Source organism: Anarrhichthys ocellatus, unplaced genomic scaffold (genome assembly GCF_004355925.1).
Source record: "Anarrhichthys ocellatus isolate YVR2014 unplaced genomic scaffold, GSC_Weel_1.0 scaffold168, whole genome shotgun sequence".
In the NCBI taxonomy this organism is placed as follows: domain Eukaryota; kingdom Metazoa; phylum Chordata; class Actinopteri; order Perciformes; family Anarhichadidae; genus Anarrhichthys; species Anarrhichthys ocellatus.
In genome coordinates, this window is record NW_022280198.1 from 53,631 (window position 1) to 77,336 (window position 23,706).

Consider the following 23,706-nt stretch of genomic DNA (forward strand, 5'->3'; position numbering starts at 1 on the left):
TCTCCTGCTCTCCTCCTCTCCCCTCTACTTTCCTGTTTTCCTCCCCCCCTCTCTCCTGCTCTCCTCCTCTCCCCTCTACTTTCCTGTTCCCCCCCTCTCTCCTGCTCTCCTCCTCTCCCCTCCTGTTTTCCTCCCCTCCTCTACCCTGCTCTCCTCCTCTCCCCTCTTCCTTATTCCTCCCCTCCCCTCTGCTGCTCTCCTCTCCTATACACGTTCCTGTCGTTGCCTCCTCTCTTCTTTCTCCTCATCAGCTCTTTGGTACATCCCATACTACTGACAATGTTTCTGGCAGTAGATGTTCCTGTTTTGCAGTGAACTGATGTAAGAAATGAATTGAACTGTTCTGGAACTTTAAAGAGGCTCCTGGCTTATGTCGGACATGAACAGTTGTCATTGTATGTCCTTGTGATTCTTTTACCTGCTGTCATTTGACAGTCCCCCAGGCTCACAGTGATGTCATCGATGGCAGCCAGGCCACATTCCCAGAAGTTCTTACATATGCTGACAAACACTACCTGGGAAACAGAGACAAAGACTGAATACTGCTATTCAACCATTTACCCAATTATTACTTTTGTCCATCCATCCATCAATCCATCCATCTGTCCATCATCCATCCATCCATCCAAATTAATCCATCCATCCATCCACAGATATCCATCCATCCATCTGTCCATCCATATCCATATAAATCCATCCATCCAAATGAATTGATCCATCCATCCATATCCAGCCATCCATCTGTCCATCCAAATTAATCTATCCATCTGTCGATCCATCCATCCATATTCATTTGTTCGTCCATCCATCCATCCATCCATCAATATCATCCACCCATCCATCTGTCCATCCCTTCATCCATCTGTCTATCCATCTATCCATCCCTCCATCCATATTCATTGATCCATCCATCCATTAATATCATCCATCCGTATTCATCTGTTCGTCCATCCATCCTTCTATATCCATACATTTATCCATCAATCCTTCCCTATTCATCCATCCATCCTTCCATACTCATCCATTTATTCATATCCTTATCAATCCATCCATCTGTCCATCCAAATCAATCGATCCATCTATCGATCCATCCATCCATATCCATATCCATATCCATCACCCATCTAATGCTTCACACCTTGGAGAGCATTGGCTTCATGTAGGTGATCTCCACCTCAGTCCATACAGCTCTGGAAGTGTCAGTCAAGCTCCACACCTTCTCCTGGGCAACATTGTTCTCATCATAAATGTAGAGAAACAGAGCATTGTCTAGTTTCCTAAAGCCATGCAGCAGGTAGTAGAACCTCAGGCAGTATTTGTGGTTCCCTGGTAACAATGGACCATGAAGCCGACCCACATAGCCGGGCTGCGAGGTGAAACGAGTGTTTGCCAGGAGGAAACAGCCTAAGAGAGATGAGAGAAACAAACAACAAAGGTGGTAGTGTTCGTTTGACAACGTGCAAAGTAAAACAACCTGTCCATCATGAGGCAGAAAGTGAGGAAACCAACTGTCTTGCCTAGTGCGCAACCCCAGGGTCTTAAAAGGGAAGTCAGTGGCAAAATGTCTTTAACTTGCTTTCTTTTTGATGGCCATCAGGAGGCGACTCCTCTGGTTGTATAGAAGTCTATGAGAAAATGACTCTACTTCTCTCTTGATTTATTACCTCAGTAAACATTGTAAACATGAGTTTATGGTCTCAATCTCTAGTTTCAAGTCTTCTTCAATACAGCATGATGTTCATTTAGTACATTATGGTCCATTTAGAGTCAAACAGACCATAAAGCAGGGGATGCTTGAGGGCGGGGCTAAATTGTGATTGACAGGTCACTACCACAGCGTTGTCCTGTCGGGGAGTTTTTGTTTTACATCAATGTGTTTTCTAGGGATGTCTTTGACCAAAGAAATGCTGAGTCAACAAACACTCATTTGAGCTTGTCGACGATTAAGTCGAGGACTTCGCTGTCAGCTTGTTTTTCAGAGATTTGCTGATTTGTTTCTTGGGAATAAGTCATTCAGCGGGTGTGCAGTGTGACTCACCTGTTCCTGTGGTATGGTCTCCTATCCTGTAGGCATTAGGCTTCACTGAAACTCTGCTCCACACCTTACTCTCTGTCCTCTCCTGATAGTACAGACACAGCCCATTCTCAAAGTCACAGCTGGCTATGGAGGGGTCAACGGTGGGCTCTGGGACACAAAACGCACTATCTTTAATAACAGAGGTCAGGGATATGAAAAGTGTGCATGGATGTGATAGTATAACACCGTGGAAAAAGACATGAAGATGTACATGGACATTCATCGTAGTGTCTCCGGTCACTGCTGTATTTGAAAAATGATTTTGCAGTTCGATGATTGGTGATTAATGAACATCGTGAGTGTAAAGGACGCTCATCCCCCTTCTCCCCCCGTCTAATCAACCATCTCCATTTATCAAACAGAACATAGAGTGCCCACAATCAAAGCGTTTGAATCAAATTGTTTGCATTGACCCTTGTGCGGCTGAAGTCTGTGCGTTAATATGACAACATTTAGGCCACGTCCACACTACTCCGTTTCCATTTGAAAACACATGTTTTGCTACGTTTACACTGAGCGTCCACACTACGCCGGCGTTTTCGAGCGCCAAAAAACGGAGGAGTTTGAAAACGCCGGGGTTGCATATTCGTGTGGACGGTCGAAAACGGAGAAGTTTGGAAACGATGACGCCCACACCCACGTTCGCTACTTGATTGGTTCTTAGCAGTCATGACGTGTCCTTCCCTGATTCGACACACCCCTATCACGTGACCGATTCCCGGAAATCAAACAACAACATTGATTACCGATCGACTACCAGGTTAATTTAACATGGACAACTGATTACAGGTGGTGCTGACCTTGTTGTCTTTACTAGCAGCTGTTGTCCAGTTAAAGTCTGCATTATTACAGAGGAAGCAGCTGTTAGTGGAGCGGTTAGTGAGCGGCGTGTCCAGCGGCGTTATCAGCCCTACGGAGCGACCTTCAGGGAGGGTGATGGACACAAAACGGAGTACTTTCCTTTTCTTATTAATGCTTATTTTGTTCTGCACATCTATTGTGAAGTCCGCAGATAAAATGTGAAGGAACAAAACAGTAATGGCAATTTGTCAATGGCAACAACCACCACCAAAAGTTTTTTTGTGCAAGTGGGAAGGTTTTTTTTATTCTTCCTTTTCCATACAGCTGTTCTAATGTGATACTTCAAAATGTGCATCAAATTAAGTTAAAGAAATTGCCTCAATGGAAACACTGCTCATGCCTCTTTCCTTTGCCCCCTCCTCTCCCTTCTTTTTCATCTCATATTTCGTCCCGGGGTCTCGGCCGGCATGCGGAACAGTCTGTGATTGTGGTCAACCTTTACCCCCCTAAATCACCTGTGTCAGTGTGGCAGAATTCAGGAGAAAAGGAGATGTCATCTATGGCCACGTATCCACCTCTGGCACTGTTGAAGGCCACCTCAAACACCACCTGGTAACACACAGGCATAAACAGTAACCATTAACAGATGGGCAACGAGCAATGTATGACTTAGGCTCTAATTCATGCATCTACCCGTCTAAGTCTTAGACTCATTAATCCCGAGAACATCCGTTGTGAATTGTTGCAAAGGCATGTTGTGGGAGCGTGACAAATACTGATATATAAGACAGCTGTAGAAGCCAGACAGTGACATCAGTGTAGAGTTAAATTCAGAAACATGGGTTAGTCAGCGGAGTGCTGCTTGATGGAAAAGCTCTGTACGACTCTTGGCTCGATTGGACTGGGGAACTGACCCATTTAGTAATGGTATGCAAGCTTCTTTCCACAGCCACAGCAGCAGGCTGTGAGAGGCGTTCTGGCTGAAAGCACAGGGAAAGGAAACCGTGGAGTCAAAGAGAACACCCATTTGACAGTGCAGTGGAAAGCCACAGAGAGCTTCCATCCACTCAGCTGCACACACAAGAATGAGACAGTATGGTATTAGTTTTTCTTTCGTAATATTCAGAAAAATATGATCTTTCTGCAGTGTAAGAAAGACACAATAGGCTCACAGCAATATCTGCCTATACAGCATTGGACATGTCTGAAAAACACACTGGACTAATAAACACTTGAAATAAGTTACAAATAAAATGAGTTTGCAGCAACTATCTCTCACAAACCTACTTAGCAGAAACACACTTCTGAAAGCTGAGACTAAATATGGTGTAAAACATATGCCAAATATGTAGATAATAAAATCAGATTTCCATACCGGATCGGTCGAGGCTGTGTTTACAAACTAGATGGAAATAGATGATCTGCAGTGGCGACCCCTAAGGGAGCAGCCACACTGAAAGAACAAGTCGAAGCGCCTTGGTCACAGCGCAGGTCACATTATTGCTAGTTCCTGGGATTGATTCCAGCCTTTACTTGCTGCATGTCATATCCCTCTCCACTCTGCCTCTACTCTGTCATAAAAAGGCATAATTGCCCCCCAAAAAATCTTCTCTGCCACCCTGTGGAATAGGCATTAGGGTTAGGTGCATTTGCCGGGCTGCAGGCAAAGGCTAGGACTTAGGCATACTGACCCCCAGCATCGCTGGCTGGTTCTAGCGACGCATAACCAGACACATAACCAGACACATAACTAGAGCTTGTGCGGGAAGTGGAGCTGGGCTGGTCTCTCCTTTTCAGAAGTTGCCCAGGGTGAGAGACAAAGGGTAGGTGTGGGAACACATGGAAGCCCGGCTGAGCGTCACTGTGATGGAAGTCTCTGCGATAACAAGAGGGTTGTCTACAAGTTGCTGAAACAAAGGCTCTGAAAGCTGGCTGTGCCTCTGCACCGAACAGCAGTTTGGAGGATCCAGCCTTCTTCTAGTCTCTGGGCGCGGTCCTGAAAAGGATACTGCTTACAGACTCTATAGTTTGGCTGGATGACTTCAGCGCTTACGTCTCACATGAGCAACGACCGAGAAACCTGAGGGTTTGATTGGGAGGATTGGCCTGTCCAATCTAAACTCGACTGGTGCTATGTTATTGTACTTCTGTGTTAGTCATGGATGGATCATAACACACATGTTTGAGCGTAGGGGGATTCACTAGTGTACTTGGTACCAGAACACCAAAGAACGAATATGGACTTTGTGGTCAAATTATCAGATGTGCGGGCATTTCTCTGAGAGGAGCAGAGCTGTCAAATGATCACCACCTGGTGGAGAGTTGGATCATATGGCAGGGGAGGCTGCTTGACAGACCTGGTAAACCCAAAGGTGAACTGGGAACATCTCGCCAATGTCTTGTACTCTCTCATGCATTCTGGGGGAGGGTGGGCCATGTTCAAATATTCGGCTACTAGGAGTTGTGGTCAGAAGGTTGTTGGTGACTGTTGTGGGGACAAACTAAAAACCAAAGAAGGCCGTCAAGCTGAAGAAGTAGGCATTTTGGGCTTGGTTGGTCCAGGGATATCCTGAAGCAGCAGACAAGTACTGGGGGGCCAGAGGGGTTGTGGCTGCGGTGGTCATCAAAGCAAAAACCTGAATGAAGGAAGAGTTCGGTGAGGCTATGGAGAGGCTATCGGTTGGCCTCAAGGAAGGAAACACAGTTTTTCATGATGGTGAAACACCTGCAGCAAACTGTTGTGATTTTCCATTTGCAGCAAAAAGCACTTTACAGGTTTCATTGAACCGTACTGTGTTATGTTTATAGTTATTGAATCAAAAAGTTGTCATGCTGAAAGCTTGCAAGAGAAAAGCAGCAGACAAGATACATAACTCCTGTTTGGGTGGTGTATTTGCAGAATGTGTGGTCTCAGTCTGTACTTGCATATACATCTGAATCAACACTGGACTGTGCGGGGCCACGGAAAAAAAGAATCAGTAGTGATTCCCAACAGTGGAGTTTTTCAGCTGCTGCAGTCTGACAAACTCCTCCACATTCAAAAGGACAACACAGAAAGGCTGAGCATGAGCTTTTCTCCGCAGGCCATAAGGATCATCTATGTGGAGGCTGCTAGGGGTCAGGACAATGATCTCTGCTGACTACTGCAAAATTGGTCAAAATCTGTGCAGCAGAGGCTGAGATATCCTGGCTGTGAGAAGTATGGGTCAAGCTCAAACAACACCAACATGGATCCTACATTTCCCATGATGCAACTTGATTGCATCATGGGATTGGTTCACAAGTAGCCAGTTTACAAGCTAATTTGAAACCAATATAAAGCAAATGCATTGTCAGGCGATAGCCGTTGGGTTCCCAGATTGTGTTTTGGCCAATGCCTTCTCCCTCTTTGCTCTCCACACGGACCGCTAATCTGCATTCAACTACATTCCTGTTTCCTACTACTTGGAAAGCAAACAGAAACCAGAAAGCTTCAGCTACCAAAATGTTGTCTTGTTGCCATCAGACTCTGCATATGAATGCAGCATCTCTTTATAGAGTACAGAAGTCATTATACTTTATATGCATTGGTTAGACCATTTCACAACATACATTTTGACCTGAAAAACACAATTATAGTCTACTGACTATAATTGTGAATGCTAGCTCCAGTACTGACCTCCAGCGGGTGTGGTGCCTTGATATCAACGCTGACTTGAGTCCAGCCACTGGTAGCATACACCCCTGGCCTCCAGATCTCCTCATAGTGGCCCAGCTGGTCTCTGGTGAAAACTGAAAAGATGTTTCCCCTCTCTTGGTCTCTGGTGTAGTAGAAGGACAGGCAGCCGGCTATGGGAACCGTGGTCATGGGTGAGGTCAGCTTGGCTACTTCCTGGAAGTGCTTGGCGTACACAGAGTCCACATACATGTAGTGGCCTGGAGCAGTGGAAGATATAGATGAGCAGAACGTTATGGGCTGATACAGTCACATTTATAGGATGTGTGTGGTTTTACAAGTAGCAACAACATATTAACTAATGGATTGTTACTCTGGCTCATGTTTAGTGAGTCATACACACCCCCATCAGTGTTTGGAGATTAAACAGATGTTTTGCATTGACTATGTCATTGTTTTTAAAGACATAAAGCAGGGATGGATAACCACAAGGTCAAAACCTGCAAGTCTTCATCCAAACAATAGAGCAGTTCATTTCATTGGCCAGCACGCCTTCCTGATTACAGATTCTGTCTCCAGGACCATAAATCCATGTTAACTACAGAGCCTTTATATGCAGCTGGATCCTGGATGTTTCAAACTGGTAGACCATGAACTGTTAGAATATTTTGTTATCCACATAGATTTTGTCGTGATTTGGAGTTTTTTTAACAGGATTTTGCCTCATTTAAGTTTAACATTATTTAAATGCAGCAGAAAGTGCATCTGCAACTGGCCTCATCAACCCCCACTGACACGGACCCTTACCCCCTCCCATAGACGCTACAGTAATGCCTTCACATCTGTCTATCAGCACACCTTTGAGACTATCTCACTGTAGAGTGCATAACCTTTATATACTTCATACTGTGAGACCTTCGCCCATTCCTTGGACAATTTTACAGATTTCTGCACAAAACTACCACTTCTAAAAACTGCACAGCTCTTTCATTTTAAATCACATATATTGTACGTATTTTTCATAGGATATTTTTTCATATTATTATTGCATTTTTCTTCTGTTATATATTTATGTTTCTTGACTTTTGTAATACTTGCTTATTTTTATTTTATTTTAAATTTTCTTATTATGTTTATGTTATGCACCAATACACCAAAACAAATTCCTTGTACCTGACAACCTGCTTGGGAATAAACCTGATTCTGAAGTGATTTACAGAGTAATGAAGTTAACAAAGAAAACACAACAGTAATTAAATCCATTGCTGAAAGCACTTGGTTTGATAAGAAATGAAGATGAGGCATGTTACGGAGAAGTCCTCAATGTCAACACAAGTCAAATATTACAAAAAAAACATGCACAGTTCCAGAAACATATTTCTGTTCTTTTATCTTAAACATCTCTTAGCTTTGGCCATGATGCAAACCTGCTTCACTACACCAACTTGGCGAATGGCGCCACCTTTTCATGATTCGTGACATTTGATCGTCAGCACAGCTGATGAAACCAAAGAATACGCTTGATTAAAAAGTAGTAGGTGTTACACTGCCAGGTGTTATAATGAAGATTGTTCACGAGGACTTTTTGAGTTGTTGATAAATATGTTTGCTAGGGAATCTCTTCATTAGCTCCTTCAGAAATCAAGCCATGCAGGTAAACTGTTATGATGCAGCAACACGCCCAAAGCATCGCTTCAAAACTGTTCCTTTATTTCCTCATATCATGAGCAGAATGAACACTGTGGTCGCCCGGTCTGTCAGATGCAGCAGTCAGATCTCAGTACTGTCCAGCATACTGCACAATAATAACCAGTTGGGAGTTGCAGACGTAAACAGCTAACCACACCGGTGACAAAAGGAAGCTGTATATTTAGCCATATTTTGGCAGAAATATGTGTTTGGAGAGTTTGGGACACACTGATCATAGAAAACGACGTGATGCAGAATGTGTTTGAAAGGTTTCTATAGACATATTTCTATAGAAACTTTGAAGCTTTTGGAATCCATTGAAAGTTATGGATGCAGGTTATGACTGTTACTATATATACATATATATATATATATATATATATATATACACACACACGCATACATACCAACTGTGCTGGTGCAATAAACCTGCTCATGAACAGTTCTTGATGTGCATGAATGTGCCATGTATGTGTTTGTGTACAACTCACACAGCTATCTTTGTGAGGACCAATTGGAGTTTTAGACCTTCAGAGAGGACATTTTTGGACAGTTCGGGCATTTTGGGCGGTCAAAGGCCCGTTGGAAAATTTTGGATTAGAATCAGATTTAGGTAAGGAAAAGGGTTGGTGTCAGTTGCGTTGGTTAAAGGGTTAGGGCAGTGGTTCTCACTACTGTGGGGCGCGCCCCTCTAGTGGGGCGCGGCGGTATTGCAGGTGGGGCACAGGGGGAAATGCAGAATTTTTTTCATACCTGCAAACTTGTCGCTTTTCGGCGAAATCCGCCGTTTTGAATCAAAATATATCATCCACGTGAATCGTGTAGATCCGTAGAGGGTTTTTTTGGGGGGGGGGGGGGCGGTCAACTGGCCAGCCAGCGTTTCTCAGATTGGCGTGAGACGAGGAGAAAAGGTGATGTCGTGTCATGATCTTCACAATAAAACATCTCTGATGTGACGTGTCGAGTCTTGGCCAATCAGCGTTAAGATGTCTACACCGTCTTTCCCTCCGTTACAGTTTAAGTTACGTTATGTCCCGTTACCGTTCAGACTTGCTGGGTTAAGTTAACATCCACTGCATGCGGAACTTCGTGGACTGTTAACGTTCGTCATTATCATGATTTAGGAGGAAAAAACGTAACGTGATGAAACATGAACACTGTAAACCCGAATTGATTTCAAATTAAACTTTTGAGTAGTCATTACTTATACTTGCGTGTTTTGTAAAACAACTGTGTCATTACAAAATCTATTTAGTAGTTTGCACTAATCAACTGAAATATTGAGTGCAATGATCATGTTTAGCAGAGATAACTTGGGAGGTTACGTTTCTGTAAGGGGGGGGAGGGGCCCGTTTGAATTTCACTCGATTAAGCATTAGTGCCGTGTGCAGCGCAGTGACGAGCCCAGAGGAGTCTGCTCATCCAGAGTCCGACCGCGAAACCTATCCTGGCTTTGACGGAGCTGCGGGATTTCTGCAACAACTTTGAACCAAGTGGAATGGTGAGTGTGTACTCTCACCATATTGACTGTAGCGTTAGATATCATTCTGGGAGCATTTATTTCAACAAGTAAGCTAAACGCTAACGTTAGCTGAGTGTTAGCATGCTAACGATTTTCTGTGGGTCCAGTTTATAACTTTAACACGTGTTTGCATGTGCTGTGTTTTAAGCTAGCTGACAATAACGTTACGTTAGCTTTTCAAAATGGTGTTTGGTTAGGTTGCGCAGGAGTTATTTATTGCATTTATAGCAGTAACTTAGCTCGCTTCTCAAGGCACGAGGTCATTAGTTGGTTATTAGCAGAGGCTGGGTAACGTTTTGCAGTGGAGTTAATGTTACTGGAACTGGGTTGTTGAACTGAAAGTTGAGCCAATAGTTTTCTTCTTGTTTTCACAGGTTCTTGTGAAGATGCAATGGAAGTGTACATATTGTGAGTTCATAAGTCGGCTCAGGTCGCCCCCGGATCGCGCACCGTCAAACAGCGGACTCGCTGCGGACACCGGGGTATCCGCACATCAAACGCGTCTTTTTCCCCCGTTCAAATACTGTAGGCAGGTAACAGGCAGCCTACCATTAGGACCCAGGCAACAGGGGGCATACAATACAATGGGGTGGGAGGTTCACCTTTCCTCCTGAACTCAGACAAACCTGAGAGAGCAGCTGATCTACCTCGAGGCCAGCCTTTGTTTGGTAAGTTCTCTTTCCTTTTTTAAATATGTTTAAAAGCATGATTTTAAGAGTGAAATTGTAGAAAAAACATTCTGTAAAGTGTTAACAGTACTTTTTTGATCCATTTTAGATTTCCTCCCTGGCAACCATCAGAGGACATGACACAAAACGGGTTACATGGAACATCTTGACCGCATGTTCAACGATGATGTTGGGAAGAGAATGAACTGGAAAGGGATACATGGGAAAAAGTCCTTAAGCCAGATGGAGTCCAAGACTTTGCTCCTGGTAAGTAACTGTAATATTTAATGAAAACAATTTGAAGTCACCCAGAGGTCTTAGGTTGTGGTCAAACTTACAAATTCTCTTTGCAACTTCAACTTCATTCTCTGCTCAGGTAGATATTACTCGACTATATCTTTACATAATAGTTATATGATATATTAGCTCTGAATATAGCATAGCAAACCTTTACATGCCAGACAGCCACTAGCTTTTAGACTGCATGTCTGCTATATGTTGCACTGAGGGTTCATGGGATTTTGTATGATCTGCTTGTGATTACAGATGCTGTCGAAAGAATCATGTCTCACGTGCTGCCACAGATGATGAGATTATGAAACAGCAATGAGGTTCAACCTGGCAGCAGACAGGGGAAGCTCCAGGAGGCGTGCCACAGTCAGCATCCCTACTGAACAAGCCTAAACATGTATGTGTTATACATGTGATACATGCGATGTTTTAAAATCCTGTTTTTGATACTATTCATTGCAGAGTTTGCTATCTGTTTAGGTCTTATATGCAGAGACACCTCAACTGTGGAGTCTGCTAGCCCCTCCAAACCAAGCCTCACATGGTTTTAATCCCCCTTTGTCACCAAAGACTCTCTGGAAATGTTTAACTTCTAAGATACTTATTTTGAATTATGTTATAAGTTTGTTGAATGAGGAGTAGGAATGTTCCACCACTTGTGTTTTACAGTGTATGCTCAGGACTGCATATTGGTGTTCAGTTGTTTCGATATGTTTAACCCAGTTCCTCTGTCCTTATCCAGTCAAGTTGAAATGTCTGCATGTGAATAGTCATTCACAAGGCACCGTTACTGTGTAATGCTGCATTTCTTCTCTCGACAAGTTGGAATTTCTTTCAGTTTTAACAGTTACAATGCAATGTTTTGAAAAAATAAAACACATTGGAACATTAAAATGTATTGTTTAATTTCGTTCCTTCTGTACAATTTTCTTGAAACAATACATTAAATCTCAAAATCAAATGGTATAATTAATTTAATTAAAAGTAAAGACATTACTTAAATAAACTAATGGTCTTAAGTAGCAATAAATAATGTTATATTAGTGATTTGTTTATATATGCTTATGTATGTTGAACTTAAAATAGTTATTTCATTAAACTTGCACTAAAGAAAAGAAATAATTCAAGTGAACTAATGATTTTTAGTAAAGATTACTAATGTGGACTTAAATTTGTCTACTGCATTCATTAAGGTTCTATGTTAACACAACTTGATCTGTTTAGTTCCTCCATTTGTAAAAACTTAAATGGTTTGAGGCAACGGGTTTCCACGCGGTTTTCTAGTAAAGTCAACTAGTTCGGGCTAACAGTGAAGCCCCCCCGTGTTCCGGTTGAGTTCACGCGGTCACTCGTTAACGTTAAACCAGAACACCGGCGGATCTGGTTGCAGGTTGTTTGTTTTAACTCAAAGTAGAATGAGGATGATTTCGTGGTCAGAATAACTTTCATGACCACGAAACATAAGGCCCAGATACTGATGAGATGATGAGGTCAAAGAGCTTCAGGAAGAGGAGCCTTGTTGTGTAGCGCAGCTTGACGCAGGGCTGAGCTATGAAGGAGCTGGGCCTGGATAAAGGTGGAGGTCTAAACAGACGTGAGTACAGCTTCCTGCTGTCACAGTGTTTTAAATACATTGATAAGGCAGGCTATGCTACATGTAGCCTCTGCTCCAAGGAGATGAAGTACAGCAACAAGGGCTCACATGTCCTCTCATCACACTGTTCACTGTGATGACCACAGCCAGTGTACTAACAGTCCCAACAGTCCCACGTGCTGTTAAATCACAGCTATTTTACTTTTAGAATGCTACATTTTAAAGCTCATATTTAAAATAAAATGCTCCAGATATGTGTGACACATATCTGGAGCATTTTGTTTAGTTTTGTACAGGTTGCACGTTATTGTTGTTTTGAAAAGATATGCAGTGTAAAACTCAGTAAAACTCTTTATTGCCAAATATTTGAACTTGTTTTGTTTAGTTTTTCACAGGTTGCACTTTATTGTTATTATCTTAGAAAGATATTCAGTGCAAAACAGGTGAATTGCAGCCACAATAAGCTATTTTTTGTGGGCGGTGGGGCATGAACATTTTTCTTCCTCCAAAGTGGGGCGTGACAGAAAAAGTTTGAGAACCACTGGGTTAGGGTAAGGGGCTAGGGAATGCATTATGTCAATGAGTGTCCTCACAAAGAAGTACAAGGTTGTATGTGTGTGCAATCTTGTACTTGCTACATAGTGAGGACCGAAACATGTTTGTACGACATTTTTGGAAAGTGATGACATTCTGGCAGGTCCTCACGTGTTTTTAAGTTCAGGTTAGGTTCAGGGCAATGTTTGGGGTTAGGCATTTAGCTGTGATGGTTAGGGTTAGGGGAAGGGGCTATGGAATGCATAATATCAGTGAGGGTCCTCACAAAGAAAGAAATACAGGGATGTGTGTGTGTGTGTGTGTACGTATATACCTCTCTGGTTATTGTTGGTGTGGTTTACAAGCAGGTTAGACTCAGGCTCTCTGGCCACACTCCCCCCAACGTACCAGTTGACATTTGGGTTCCAGCTGTTACTGTAGCCGCACAGGTGATGCTCCTCAAAATTACACTCTGGCAACAGCAAGAGCAAAGACAACCATTATTCCTTACTCAATCTTAAATATGTTGTATGAATAAATACAGTTTCACATCATGGCTGTACTGCCAAGGTGAGAAATCTCACTTGATATAACACACTGACCTATGCAGTAACCAGGAACAATGTGAATTTCAAAGATGGCCACGCTGTTACCCGTGCCACGTTCAGGTCGACCCTCCAGCAAAATCTGTGGAAGTGAAAAAGAGAACTTAGAAGTAAAAATCACATCAAGTTTCATATCACGATCATTGACATTCCTGTGGAGAATCATTCGAGGCACAGGAGTTGCAATTATATATATATATGATATAATTTGATTATTATTAGTAATGCATTAATGTGGAGACAGCACTTTATTGTTCTACTTGGTTTAGGTGGAGCTGAACTACTTTATTCTTCATATCTTTTGTATCTACAAAATGTATAAAATTTGAGTTGCTGTGAAGTAAATTGGAAAAGCTTTTGTATACAATGTGTACTTCAGTAGAGTACTTGAGTAAATTCAATTAGTCACATTCCACATTACATTACCTTTCTGTCAGATTAAATACCTCAGGTCATGTATTTGAGGGTGGGCAGTGGGTGAGGGTTAAGTAGAAGCCACAGTACACCCACCTACCAACCACCACTACACTGCTGACAGGTGATATATGCGTAGCATTTTGACATAATGCAGCTTCCCCTTGTTTTCCCCTTGACAGAATACCTGCATTTTAAGACCTAGGTGTTCTAGAAGAATGGAAAAAGCATGTCAGAGATATAAGGGTGTGTATAAACATGTGGGCATGGCCCAAGTGGCAACCTCCATGTCTGAAAAGTGAAGGCAATGCATAGGTGCCTTAAACCTGCATTCTCTCTACTAGGGGCGACTCCTCTGGTTGTAAAAATAAGTCAGATTGTATAGAAGTCTATGAGAAAATGACTCTACTTCTCTCTTGATTTATTACCTCAGTAAACATTGTAGACATGAGCGTGGTCATAATTGCTAGTTTCACGCTAGCTAGCATTAGCTGCTAATGGTACCTGGGCCTGCTGGGTCTCGCTCTTCCCCCGCTTTACCCTATTGTACAAATATGGTCACTTCTGGTTCCGAAGAACCAACATGGTGACAACCAAATTGCCACACACAAAGGCTTCGAAACAGTAGTCCACAAACCAATGGGTGACGTTACAGTGACTGCGTCCACTTCTTATATACAGTCTATGGCATGACTTGAATCATCTCCTGTACATCAAATCTCATCAGTCAGAAATGCTGATCTGCCATTACAAGTCTAGGGAACGAGTTCTGACTAACTTACAAACCAAATGAGTTCATATCTGCCAAAAGACAGATGACCCTTCCAGTCAGTGCCCTGGAGCACACTGGCCAGTAATGCAAGTAGGCCTCCTAATCCTAGAGCTATAAACGCTGGCAAACATTTAAAGGCTGACAGTTATCTTGAATTACTACTGCCATTCCATTACTTAAAGTACCAACATGATGTAGTTCTGTTTTCCCCTCATAACTCAGCATGGCATGTGGAACAACCTCACTGCCTCCATTACAGAGTTTGAAGTTAACACATTTTTTTTCCTTTCTCAGATTTCTGTATATTCACTTGAAGAATTGTTCTCAAACAAGACTGGATGGAGGCAAGTGCTCTTATTGACAGTAAGGAAGCTAGTTCAATTTAGAAAGAGGCTTAGATGACATCATTGCTTTTTTACAGTACTTGTGGGCCTTGGCCTCAAACTCACTCTGTATTTAAGGAGGGTCAGCTTTCTTTAAATTTAGATTTGCAGGCGATTTGTTATTTATATAACACATTTTTTTCTGCTTTCACACCACAAACCAACCACCTTCCTGGACCTTTGCCTGTGCTCAAATGAACAAGAGTGTCATGTGCTATATACTGTACACCCTCAACGAAAGGTGAACCCATCTTTGTCATGTTTCTTTTGTTGCTATCTGACTATATGGCTTCGACATGTGCTGTGGAACAGAGAGTCAGGCCTTCTCTTTTGCAAGCAAAGGTTTCATCCTGATTGTAGTTTGAGCACAAACCCCCAGCTCTGAAGAAATTCACATTAGGGTGTGAGTTTCCTCCCCCCAAAAAAACTGTGTTCCTGAAGTCACCTGAAAGCAGCGCTGCAATCTAATTGACCGAGAGCCAAGACACCCGAGGACCCCTGTGGTTCAGCCACTGTTCTACAAAACTACCTGCAACCCCCACCTCAATGCTTTTTCCATCGATCTCTCCGGGGTAGCAGGAGGCACACATGCAACGTTGTTCTTCTTTTTAACCAAATCCTAGGTTTAACAGTTTATATTCGCTGGCCGAATTCACCAAACTGTCTATTTTATCTTTGTTCGTATCCACGAAGCGAACCCTTTTATTCCTGCAGAAGTGAAGAAGCAAGACTTCTTCAGAGAGAGAGAGAGAACTTCCACTCTCCACCAAGCGCCTCGTTTTCTCCGGTCATAAGGACGCGAACGCCTCTTATCCAGACGAAGCGATTCTCTCCCACCGAGAGAACACCTCCCGCGGCCCGCAGCCACGCTGCCTGAGCCCACCAAAGCTCAGGACAACCCCTCAGAAGGACCCCCCTCAATCACCACGATTGCATCGTACCGTAAGGCGAAATAGAGTCTGGGCAGAGTTAGAGAGTTCATTTGTGTTTATTTTATCTTGTTTGTGTGCTTAAAGTACTGTTCATTTTTATAACGTGGTGTATGCTTAATAATCGCCGACACTAACGGTCGCTGAGATCGTTGGGGTTGTGGAGAAGCTAGTGTATTTCATGCTACCGTGATCTGTGTTGAGCTAGCCGCCTAGTGAGGTCGAAGTTGCTTCTCATCAGTTCAGGAGGTCAGAACCGCCGGCTGAGACAAAGAGTCGCGGTTCTTGCTCCCCTGGCTGAGAGAGCAATCTTCCGTACTCCCGCGCGGCGCAGAGGATCTTAATCTTTTGTTTTATTTCATTTTGTTTTGTTCCTTTCCCTTCTCTCTTACTAACACACACACACATATAGCTTTGAGCTAATGTAGCTACGTGCTAAACGGCTACCGGCACTAGACGCCGGGTCTCCTGTTGGCTATCCGCCATTTTGAGTCTCGCGCATGAGAGACGTCACCACGTCCCAACTACGTCATACGTCGTTGAGCTGTTCCCTCGCTCCTCCCCCTTACGCACACACACACACACACACTCCCCCCTCTTTTCAATCGTCTGTTGATTTTAGATAGCGTGCTCATGAATGTATAGTTGTTGTTAGTTTAGATATTAGTTGACTAGATCATTAGTATTAGAACGTAATAAACTTATATTTTAAAGAGCAGCTGTCTGTGATTACTTTGTGCATGTATTGTGATGATAGCTGTATATGTGGTCTGTGCTCGAACTTAAACCTTCACTTTCACTCTGAATGTGTAATAGTACTCAGACTGTTGACATTGTGAGTGAACACTAATTATGAGACTTAGTTTTATCGTTTGGTTATTGGTCCCTGTTCGCAGGGTGGTGCCCGGTTATTATTAATAATTATTAATAATTGTTACTGACATTAATAATTCTATTGATGTCAAGAATTTAGTTTCTTAGATGCTGATAACCCAAACACGCTCCTTTACGTTCCCAACATAATGGTACCCCCTTTTTGAGGCTATGTTATTCCCAACACTTTGATAAAATAGACAGTAGCAAAATCAATGTTCAATCTAACTAATAAAATAGAAACTATAACATAAGGGTTAGCATAAATTGTACACAAACATATGACATAATTCAGACACAGAGCAGTTTTGAACACCACTTTCCAAGATCTTCAGCACTTGTTTACTTCTTCCTGCTTTCTTACAGTGCAGACGCTTTGCTGCTTGCTCTTGCCTCTGCTTCCATTTTACTGCTAATATTCTTGTTTTTTCTCATTCATTTCTCATGTGGGAGGACGACTAACAGGCAGAGCCCAGCGCCCTGAAATTTGTGATGCGACTGGCTGACCTGCACTAGCACACAAGCAGAACTCCTCCTCAACCCCTGCACTCAGACGGACAAAGCCAAGGACAGCTGAGAAATGCAAAACCAGCAAGAAACCTCCACAACAACCAAGCCTACAACTTCAAAACAGATTTGCTCCATTATCGCAGGATCCTAAATCTCCATCTGATGACCTGGACAAGCAGCTATCTTCTCAAAGCAGGGTAAGAACTGAGAGTAAATGTGAGAGTAGAAGGCCGCAGGGAAAGCTAGTGACTGGGCCTGAGAGTCTGATTGTTGGTGACTATGCTGTAACAGATGTCAGAACATTGTGCAGCAAGACACTCTGCTTTCTGAAAGATATGGTCTCTAACATGAGAGACAAAATCCTGGACATCGTGGCTGACCATCCCACGGTGAAAAACATCATGGTGCATACAGGAAGCTGTGATATTGTGAAACAACAGTCTGAAGTGAGACTGAACAAATGGCTGTCAAGGAGTGCCAAGAGGAGGAGTCTCCAACCTCATCATCAATGACCGCCTCTGATCTCCCACTTTCTCCCCCTCTCCAAGAGGAGTCTTTACCTCCCTCACTAGCACCTACTTCCACCCCCCAGACTCCATCCAGGTCCCTTTCCTCTCTACTCACACGCAAAGTTAGAGTGCACTGCCCCTCCCCCACCTCCACTTCGGCTCCACAACCATCCTCTGACTCCCCTACCTGATAAAGGCAATAATTGATATCTTCTGGGTCCAGGCTACAAGGCTAATGGCACCAATGATTCTCTCCAGGAGACGTCGGGGCCCTGTATGCAGCTAGCCTTCTCAATTCCTGTCCTGATAGTTTATAGAAAAAGAAAGGTGAGGAAGCGAAGAAACAATAGTAAACCTGCAAACTTATCAAACTGAACTTATTCCTCGTCAGCCTGTCCAAATAAATTGGGCAAAGAAAGCTTTAACCACATTAAACTTAGCTTTATTAAATGTCAGGTCTCTGTCAGGAAAACCATTTTTAATCAATGACTTTATTGTTCGGCACAAACTGGACATTTTGTTTTTAACTGAAACATGGTTAAATCAAGATAACAGTGCAGCTGTTCTTATTGAATCAACACCTCACAACTTCAGTTTCATGAGTGAAACAAGAGCGCATAAGAAAGGAGGTGGAGTTGCTATTTTATTTAGTGATTCTCTTCATAAAGCAGATGTCCTTTGGTCATTTTAGTTCTTTTGAATATGTGGCTCTGAATTCCACTCAAGCTTTATTCCTAAACATTTACAGACCGCCTAAATACTGTGCAACCTTCTTTGATGAGTTTACTGAACTGCTGTCTATAATCTGTATTGATTTTGACTGTGTTGTTATTGTTGGTGATTTTAATATCCATGTTGATAATCCCCAGGACAGAGGGTCTATAGAACTATGTGGTGTCCTTGATAACTATGATCTGACTCAGCATGTGACAGGACCCACCCACAACAGGGGGCACACTCTGGACCTAATCATCACCAAAGGTCTAAACATTTCCAAGGTCGCTGTGACTGATGTTGCACTCTCTGATCATTTCTGTGTTTTCTTTGAGAGTGCAATCTCCTTGCACACAAATGTCCAAAACGAGGTTGTGACAAAGCGTTACATCTCTGACAACACCAGTTCACTATTTATTCAGAAGTTCTCCTCCTCACCAGCACTCTCTTGCATCTCAGTCAATGAGCTTGTAGATGGCTTCAATTCTAAAGTTATAAATATTATTGATGTCATTGCACCCACTAAAGTGAAGATTGTCTTGGGTAAGCAAAGACCTCCTTGGAGAAATGCTACGCTGGTCAAAATAGAGAAACAAGACTGTTGGAAAGCTGAGCGCAGGTGGTGAAAAACAAATCTCCAGGTTCACTGTGAAGACTGATTGAAGATTGAAGACTTTTCTGTTTGCTGCTGCCTTTAATTGAACCAGATTCAAGGATATTAATCAATTTCCTGCATTTTACTACTGTATTCTATTTATTACACTGCTTGTTTTTAATGTTTCAATGAATGTTCTTAATTGTTTTTAAATCTCCTTTACTTTTGCCTTATGTTTTGATGCTTTAAATGGTTTTATATGAAGCACTTTGAATTGCCTTGTTGTTGAAATGTGCTATACAAATAAACTTGCCTTGTGGTAGAATTATTGTCATGGCAACAGGTGCACTGATCAAAACTATATCTGATATTTAAAATTCTGATATGCAATAGGGCAACAAATTCAACCAAACAGGGACCACTTTGATCGTGGTCTTTACAGCCATTCCTACCTGGTAAGGGGTTGTGGTGTTTGGTAGGTCCACACTAGCAATGAGCCAGCTGTCAGAGGCTCTGTTGGCAGTCCACAATCGGTAGTCAAAGTTATCCCCATCTGGTCTGAGGTGGAGCTGCAGGGAACCCCCTCCAGTGATCTGGTACACCATCCTCACGCAGCTCCAGTCCTGCTGGTCGAGAAGTGGACTGACAAGAACCGCCTGCTCCTGGTCGTTTAAGACGGCTGAGTCCACTGTTATCAAATGCCCTATGACAACATCACCAAAATATGTCATATTAATGTACAGTACATATCTTTATTTATGGGCGGAGACCTGTTGTGGTTGCAGATATGATTTTTGACTTATTAATGTATCATCTGGTGGTAATATGTAAAAATAACGAAGGTGATCGTATTTATATTCATATTTTGTTCAAGTCTAGGGAACTTTGCCATTGTTTTTTTGTTGATCAGAAATGTTCTGTTATTTTAGCAGATTAAAACGTGCCAGAAAACTGAGGATTTTGACAGGAACATGAGGGAAATGCAAAACAATTTTCAACAGAGGATACAAAAAATTTGTCCTATATGATGCCACCACTAACATAAAAGACAGATCAATAGACCTACAGTGAAATCAAATGACCGTGTAATATTTACAATAGTAACAAAACATTGGCATACACTTGAATCTGATTGTCAACTTAATGATGTATTCAAAGAACAATATTTCGTGGTATGTAAAATAGGTTAAAAACCTGCGACTGCCTGGTCCACTCATATTTAAACTTGGCTCAATCAGCACCAGCTCAATCTACTTTAGCACCTATCCCTGAGGGCAACCACCACTGTGGTTGCTGCAGTCAGTGTATTTATAATTACCACTGTGACAGCTTTATACATCCCCACACAGGTAAAGAGATACCTATAAAGGAATTATTTCTTTTTTTTTTTTTACTAATTTCACTAAGTCGGTCATTTATCTTATCACTGTCACAGTTCAGCTCCACACTGCTGTACCTACAAGTTTGTAATAAAAGCCAACGATCCCTGGAAACTTGTGTTTGCATATACAACCCGTTACATTACAATCTGGCCATTCATGGACCCAGCACACACCCCTGCACCATGGAGCCGTTTCGAGAGGATCGAGGGGGCTCTCCAGCAGCATGAGGCGCTGATGACCCACATCGCCGCTGAGACACGTCAGTCAGCAGCAGCCCAGGAGCAGGCTTTGGCTGCATTAGCTGCTCAGGTCCAACAGCTAACAGCAGGCCTGACCCAGCATGCAGTCTCACCTCCTCCTCCTGTCCCTCTGACGCCCGCTCCAGCACACGAGCCCCGTGTGGGAACCCCAGAGCGCTATGCTGGAGAACCTGAGGACTGCAACCCATTCATCACAAACTGCTCCATCTTGTTTTCCCTGCAGCCCTACATGTTTGCCTTGGAGGAGGCTAAGGTAGCCTTCACTATCAACCACCTGACAGGCAGGGCACGAATGTGGGGCACCACTGAATGGGAGAGGCGCACGCCAGCCTGCTCTTCCTTTCTGGCTTTTTCTGCGGAGCTACGCAAGGTGTTCGGGGCGGTCTCCAAGGGCCCTGATCCTACTGGGGGACTTATGGATCTGCGTCAGGGAGACTGGACAGTTGCAGACTATGCCATTGAGTTTCGCACGAGAGCAGGCCTTAGCGACTGGAACTCTGCAGCACAGTGTGACGCATTTTTGACTGGGCTAGCTGAGTATATTAAAGATGAACTGATTTCTTTTAATTTGCCTGCGACCTGGATGGCTTAGGTGAACTGACTTCCCGAGTGGACAGACGCATCCAGGCAAGGCGACAGGAGCGACGCAAGGGGGAGACGGATCGCTGCTCTTCCAACCGGCCCTCGAGGTCCTCCAGCAGCTACCAGTGTCACCCCAGGGCCTCAACCTGGGGGCGTTGAACCCATGCACCCATGGGGTGCCCATGCACCCATGGGGTGCACCAGTCTCATTCCAGAGGAGCGTGAGCGCCGCCGCCGGGGAAATCTCTGCCTGTACTGTGGCCAGGCTGGTCACTTTATATCCCGGTGGCCAGCGAAAGGCACGGCTCATCAGTAGTGGGGGAGGTACTGATGAGCCAAACCACAAGACTCTCGCCCAACCAAAGACCCCTGTGCCATGTTTAGCTTCTGCTCGCGAATGGATCCCAGACCCTCACTACTTTCATTGACTCTGGCGCTGACGACAGCATCATTGATGAGGACCTAGCCCTTCAGCTGGATATAGACCAGGTACCCCTGCCATGCCCTGTTCCTGCCAGCGCCCCGGATGGTCACTTACTGGGGACAGTGACTCACCAGACCACACCAGTCCATATGCTCCTGTCTGGTAACCACCATGAGACCATCCGGTTTCTTATCCTGCGGTCATCCCAGCATCCATTAATTCTGGGGTACCCCTGGCTCCGCTGCTATAACCCCCACATAGACTGGGCAACAGGAGCCATCCTGGGTTGGAGCTCATCCTGTCACCTAATTTGCCTGAAACAAGCTCCTGCACCCCAGCAGTCAGACTGTTCCAGCTCTGCTTCAGACCTGCCAGGGGTGCCTACTGAATACCATGGCTATCGGGAGGTATTCAGTAAGGCCAAGGCCTCATCTCTGCCTCCACATCGCCCCTACGATTGTGCCATTGACCTGCAACCAGGTACCACTCCACCCAGGGGTCGCCTGTATTCCTTATCTGCACCTGAAAGAGAGGCCATGGAGGCATACATAAATTCCTCTCTAGCTGCTGGGATCATCCGTCCCTCTTCTTCACCTGTTGGTTCTCTTCTTCGTGAGGAAGGACAAGTAACTGAGGCCTTGCATTGACTGCAGGGGCCTCAACGACATTACCATTAAGAACCGCTACCCACTCCTACTCATCTCTTCTGCTTTTGAGTTGCTGCGGGGAGCTAACATCTTCACCAAGCTAGACCTGCGCAACGCCTATCACTTGGTCCGGATCCGAGAGGGTGACGAGTGGAAGACGGCTTTCAAAATCCCCACTGGACATTACGAGTACCTGGTTATGCCCTTAGGCCTCACCAATGCCCCAGCCGTCTTCCAGGCCCTGGTGAATGATGTGCTGAGAGACATGTTAAACAAGCAGGTGTTCGTCTACCTGGACGACATTCTGATTTTCTCCAGGTCCCGAGAGGAGCACATTCACCATGTCAAAGCAGTCCTTCAACGCCTCCTTAAGAATTCTCTGTTCGTTAAGGCAGAGAAGTGTGAATTCCACTCCTGTCCCGCCAGTTTGTAAATAAGGGGGATTCCACCCCTGGCAATGACAATATCCTTTCTGCCCCCGTCTTGGTTGCTTCAATCGCCTGGGAGGTAGAGGAGAGAGTCAAGGCCGCCCTGGAGGACCAGCCCGGTCCTAGCACCTGCCCTCCTGACCGCCTGTTTGTCCCTCAGACCCTGAGGTTCGATGTCCTCCAGTGGGCCCACTGCTCCAGACTCACTTGCCACCCAGGGAGCCAGCGGACTAGGGATGCTCTGCAACAGAGGTTCTGGTGGGCTACTCTGGAGAAAGACACCCAGGAGTTTGTCAATGCCTGTCCTGTCTGCAATCAGCACAAGCCATCCCACCATGCTCCCGCTGGTTTCCTGCAACCTCTGCCCCATCGGCCCTGGTCCCACATCTCCTTGGACTTTGTTACCAGTCTACCACTGTCCAACAAACATACCACCATCCTGACAGTGGTAGATTGGTTCAGCAAGATGGCCCACTTTGTGCCCTTGCCCAAGCTCTGCTCGGCCAAAGAGACTGGTGTGGCTATCGACCCGGGACCTACCCTTGCGGGTAGAGTCTAAGAAGTTGGCACCCAGGTTCATTGGGCCATTCGAGATCCAGAAGGTCATCAATCCTGCAGCAGTGAGGCTCAAGCTGCCCCGGACCATGCGGGTCCACCCGTCATTGCACGTCTCAAAGGTGAAGCCGGTTCGAGAGTGCCCACTGGTTCCTGCTGCACAGCCTCAGCCGCCACCTCGATTCATCGATGGAGGTCACAAACCTCCCCAGTGTGTGCTGAAGGTTACGGTCTGATGGAGCCAACAGAGTCACATCATCTGCAAAGAGCAGAGATGCAATTCTGAGGTCCCC

The 23,706-nt window shown here is 44.3% G+C and overlaps 1 protein-coding gene and 1 long non-coding RNA gene across 2 annotated transcripts in view; one reads left to right on the top strand and one right to left on the bottom strand.

Moving 5' to 3' along the window:
- Positions 1–418: 418 nt before the first annotated feature.
- Positions 419–23,706, bottom strand: part of mamdc2a (MAM domain containing 2a) — a gene marked incomplete at its 3' end in the record, with an annotated part of 32,574 nt that continues 9,286 nt past the window's right edge. The window contains exons 3-11 of the mRNA XM_031878234.1: positions 19,588–19,838; positions 13,434–13,518; positions 13,166–13,303; positions 6,537–6,793; positions 3,793–3,858; positions 3,394–3,487; positions 2,039–2,185; positions 1,139–1,404; positions 419–515 (exon numbers count right to left, since the gene is read on the bottom strand). Of these exons, the coding sequence (XP_031734094.1) occupies positions 419–515; positions 1,139–1,404; positions 2,039–2,185; positions 3,394–3,487; positions 3,793–3,858; positions 6,537–6,793; positions 13,166–13,303; positions 13,434–13,518; positions 19,588–19,838 (1,401 nt within the window). The remainder of the gene's footprint in view (positions 516–1,138; positions 1,405–2,038; positions 2,186–3,393; positions 3,488–3,792; positions 3,859–6,536; positions 6,794–13,165; positions 13,304–13,433; positions 13,519–19,587; positions 19,839–23,706) is intronic.
- LOC116400407 (uncharacterized) lies at positions 9,657–11,710 on the top strand. The gene is made up of 4 exons (XR_004213920.1): positions 9,657–9,723; positions 10,119–10,412; positions 10,522–10,679; positions 10,959–11,710. It is a non-coding gene; the product is annotated as an uncharacterized LOC116400407 (long non-coding RNA).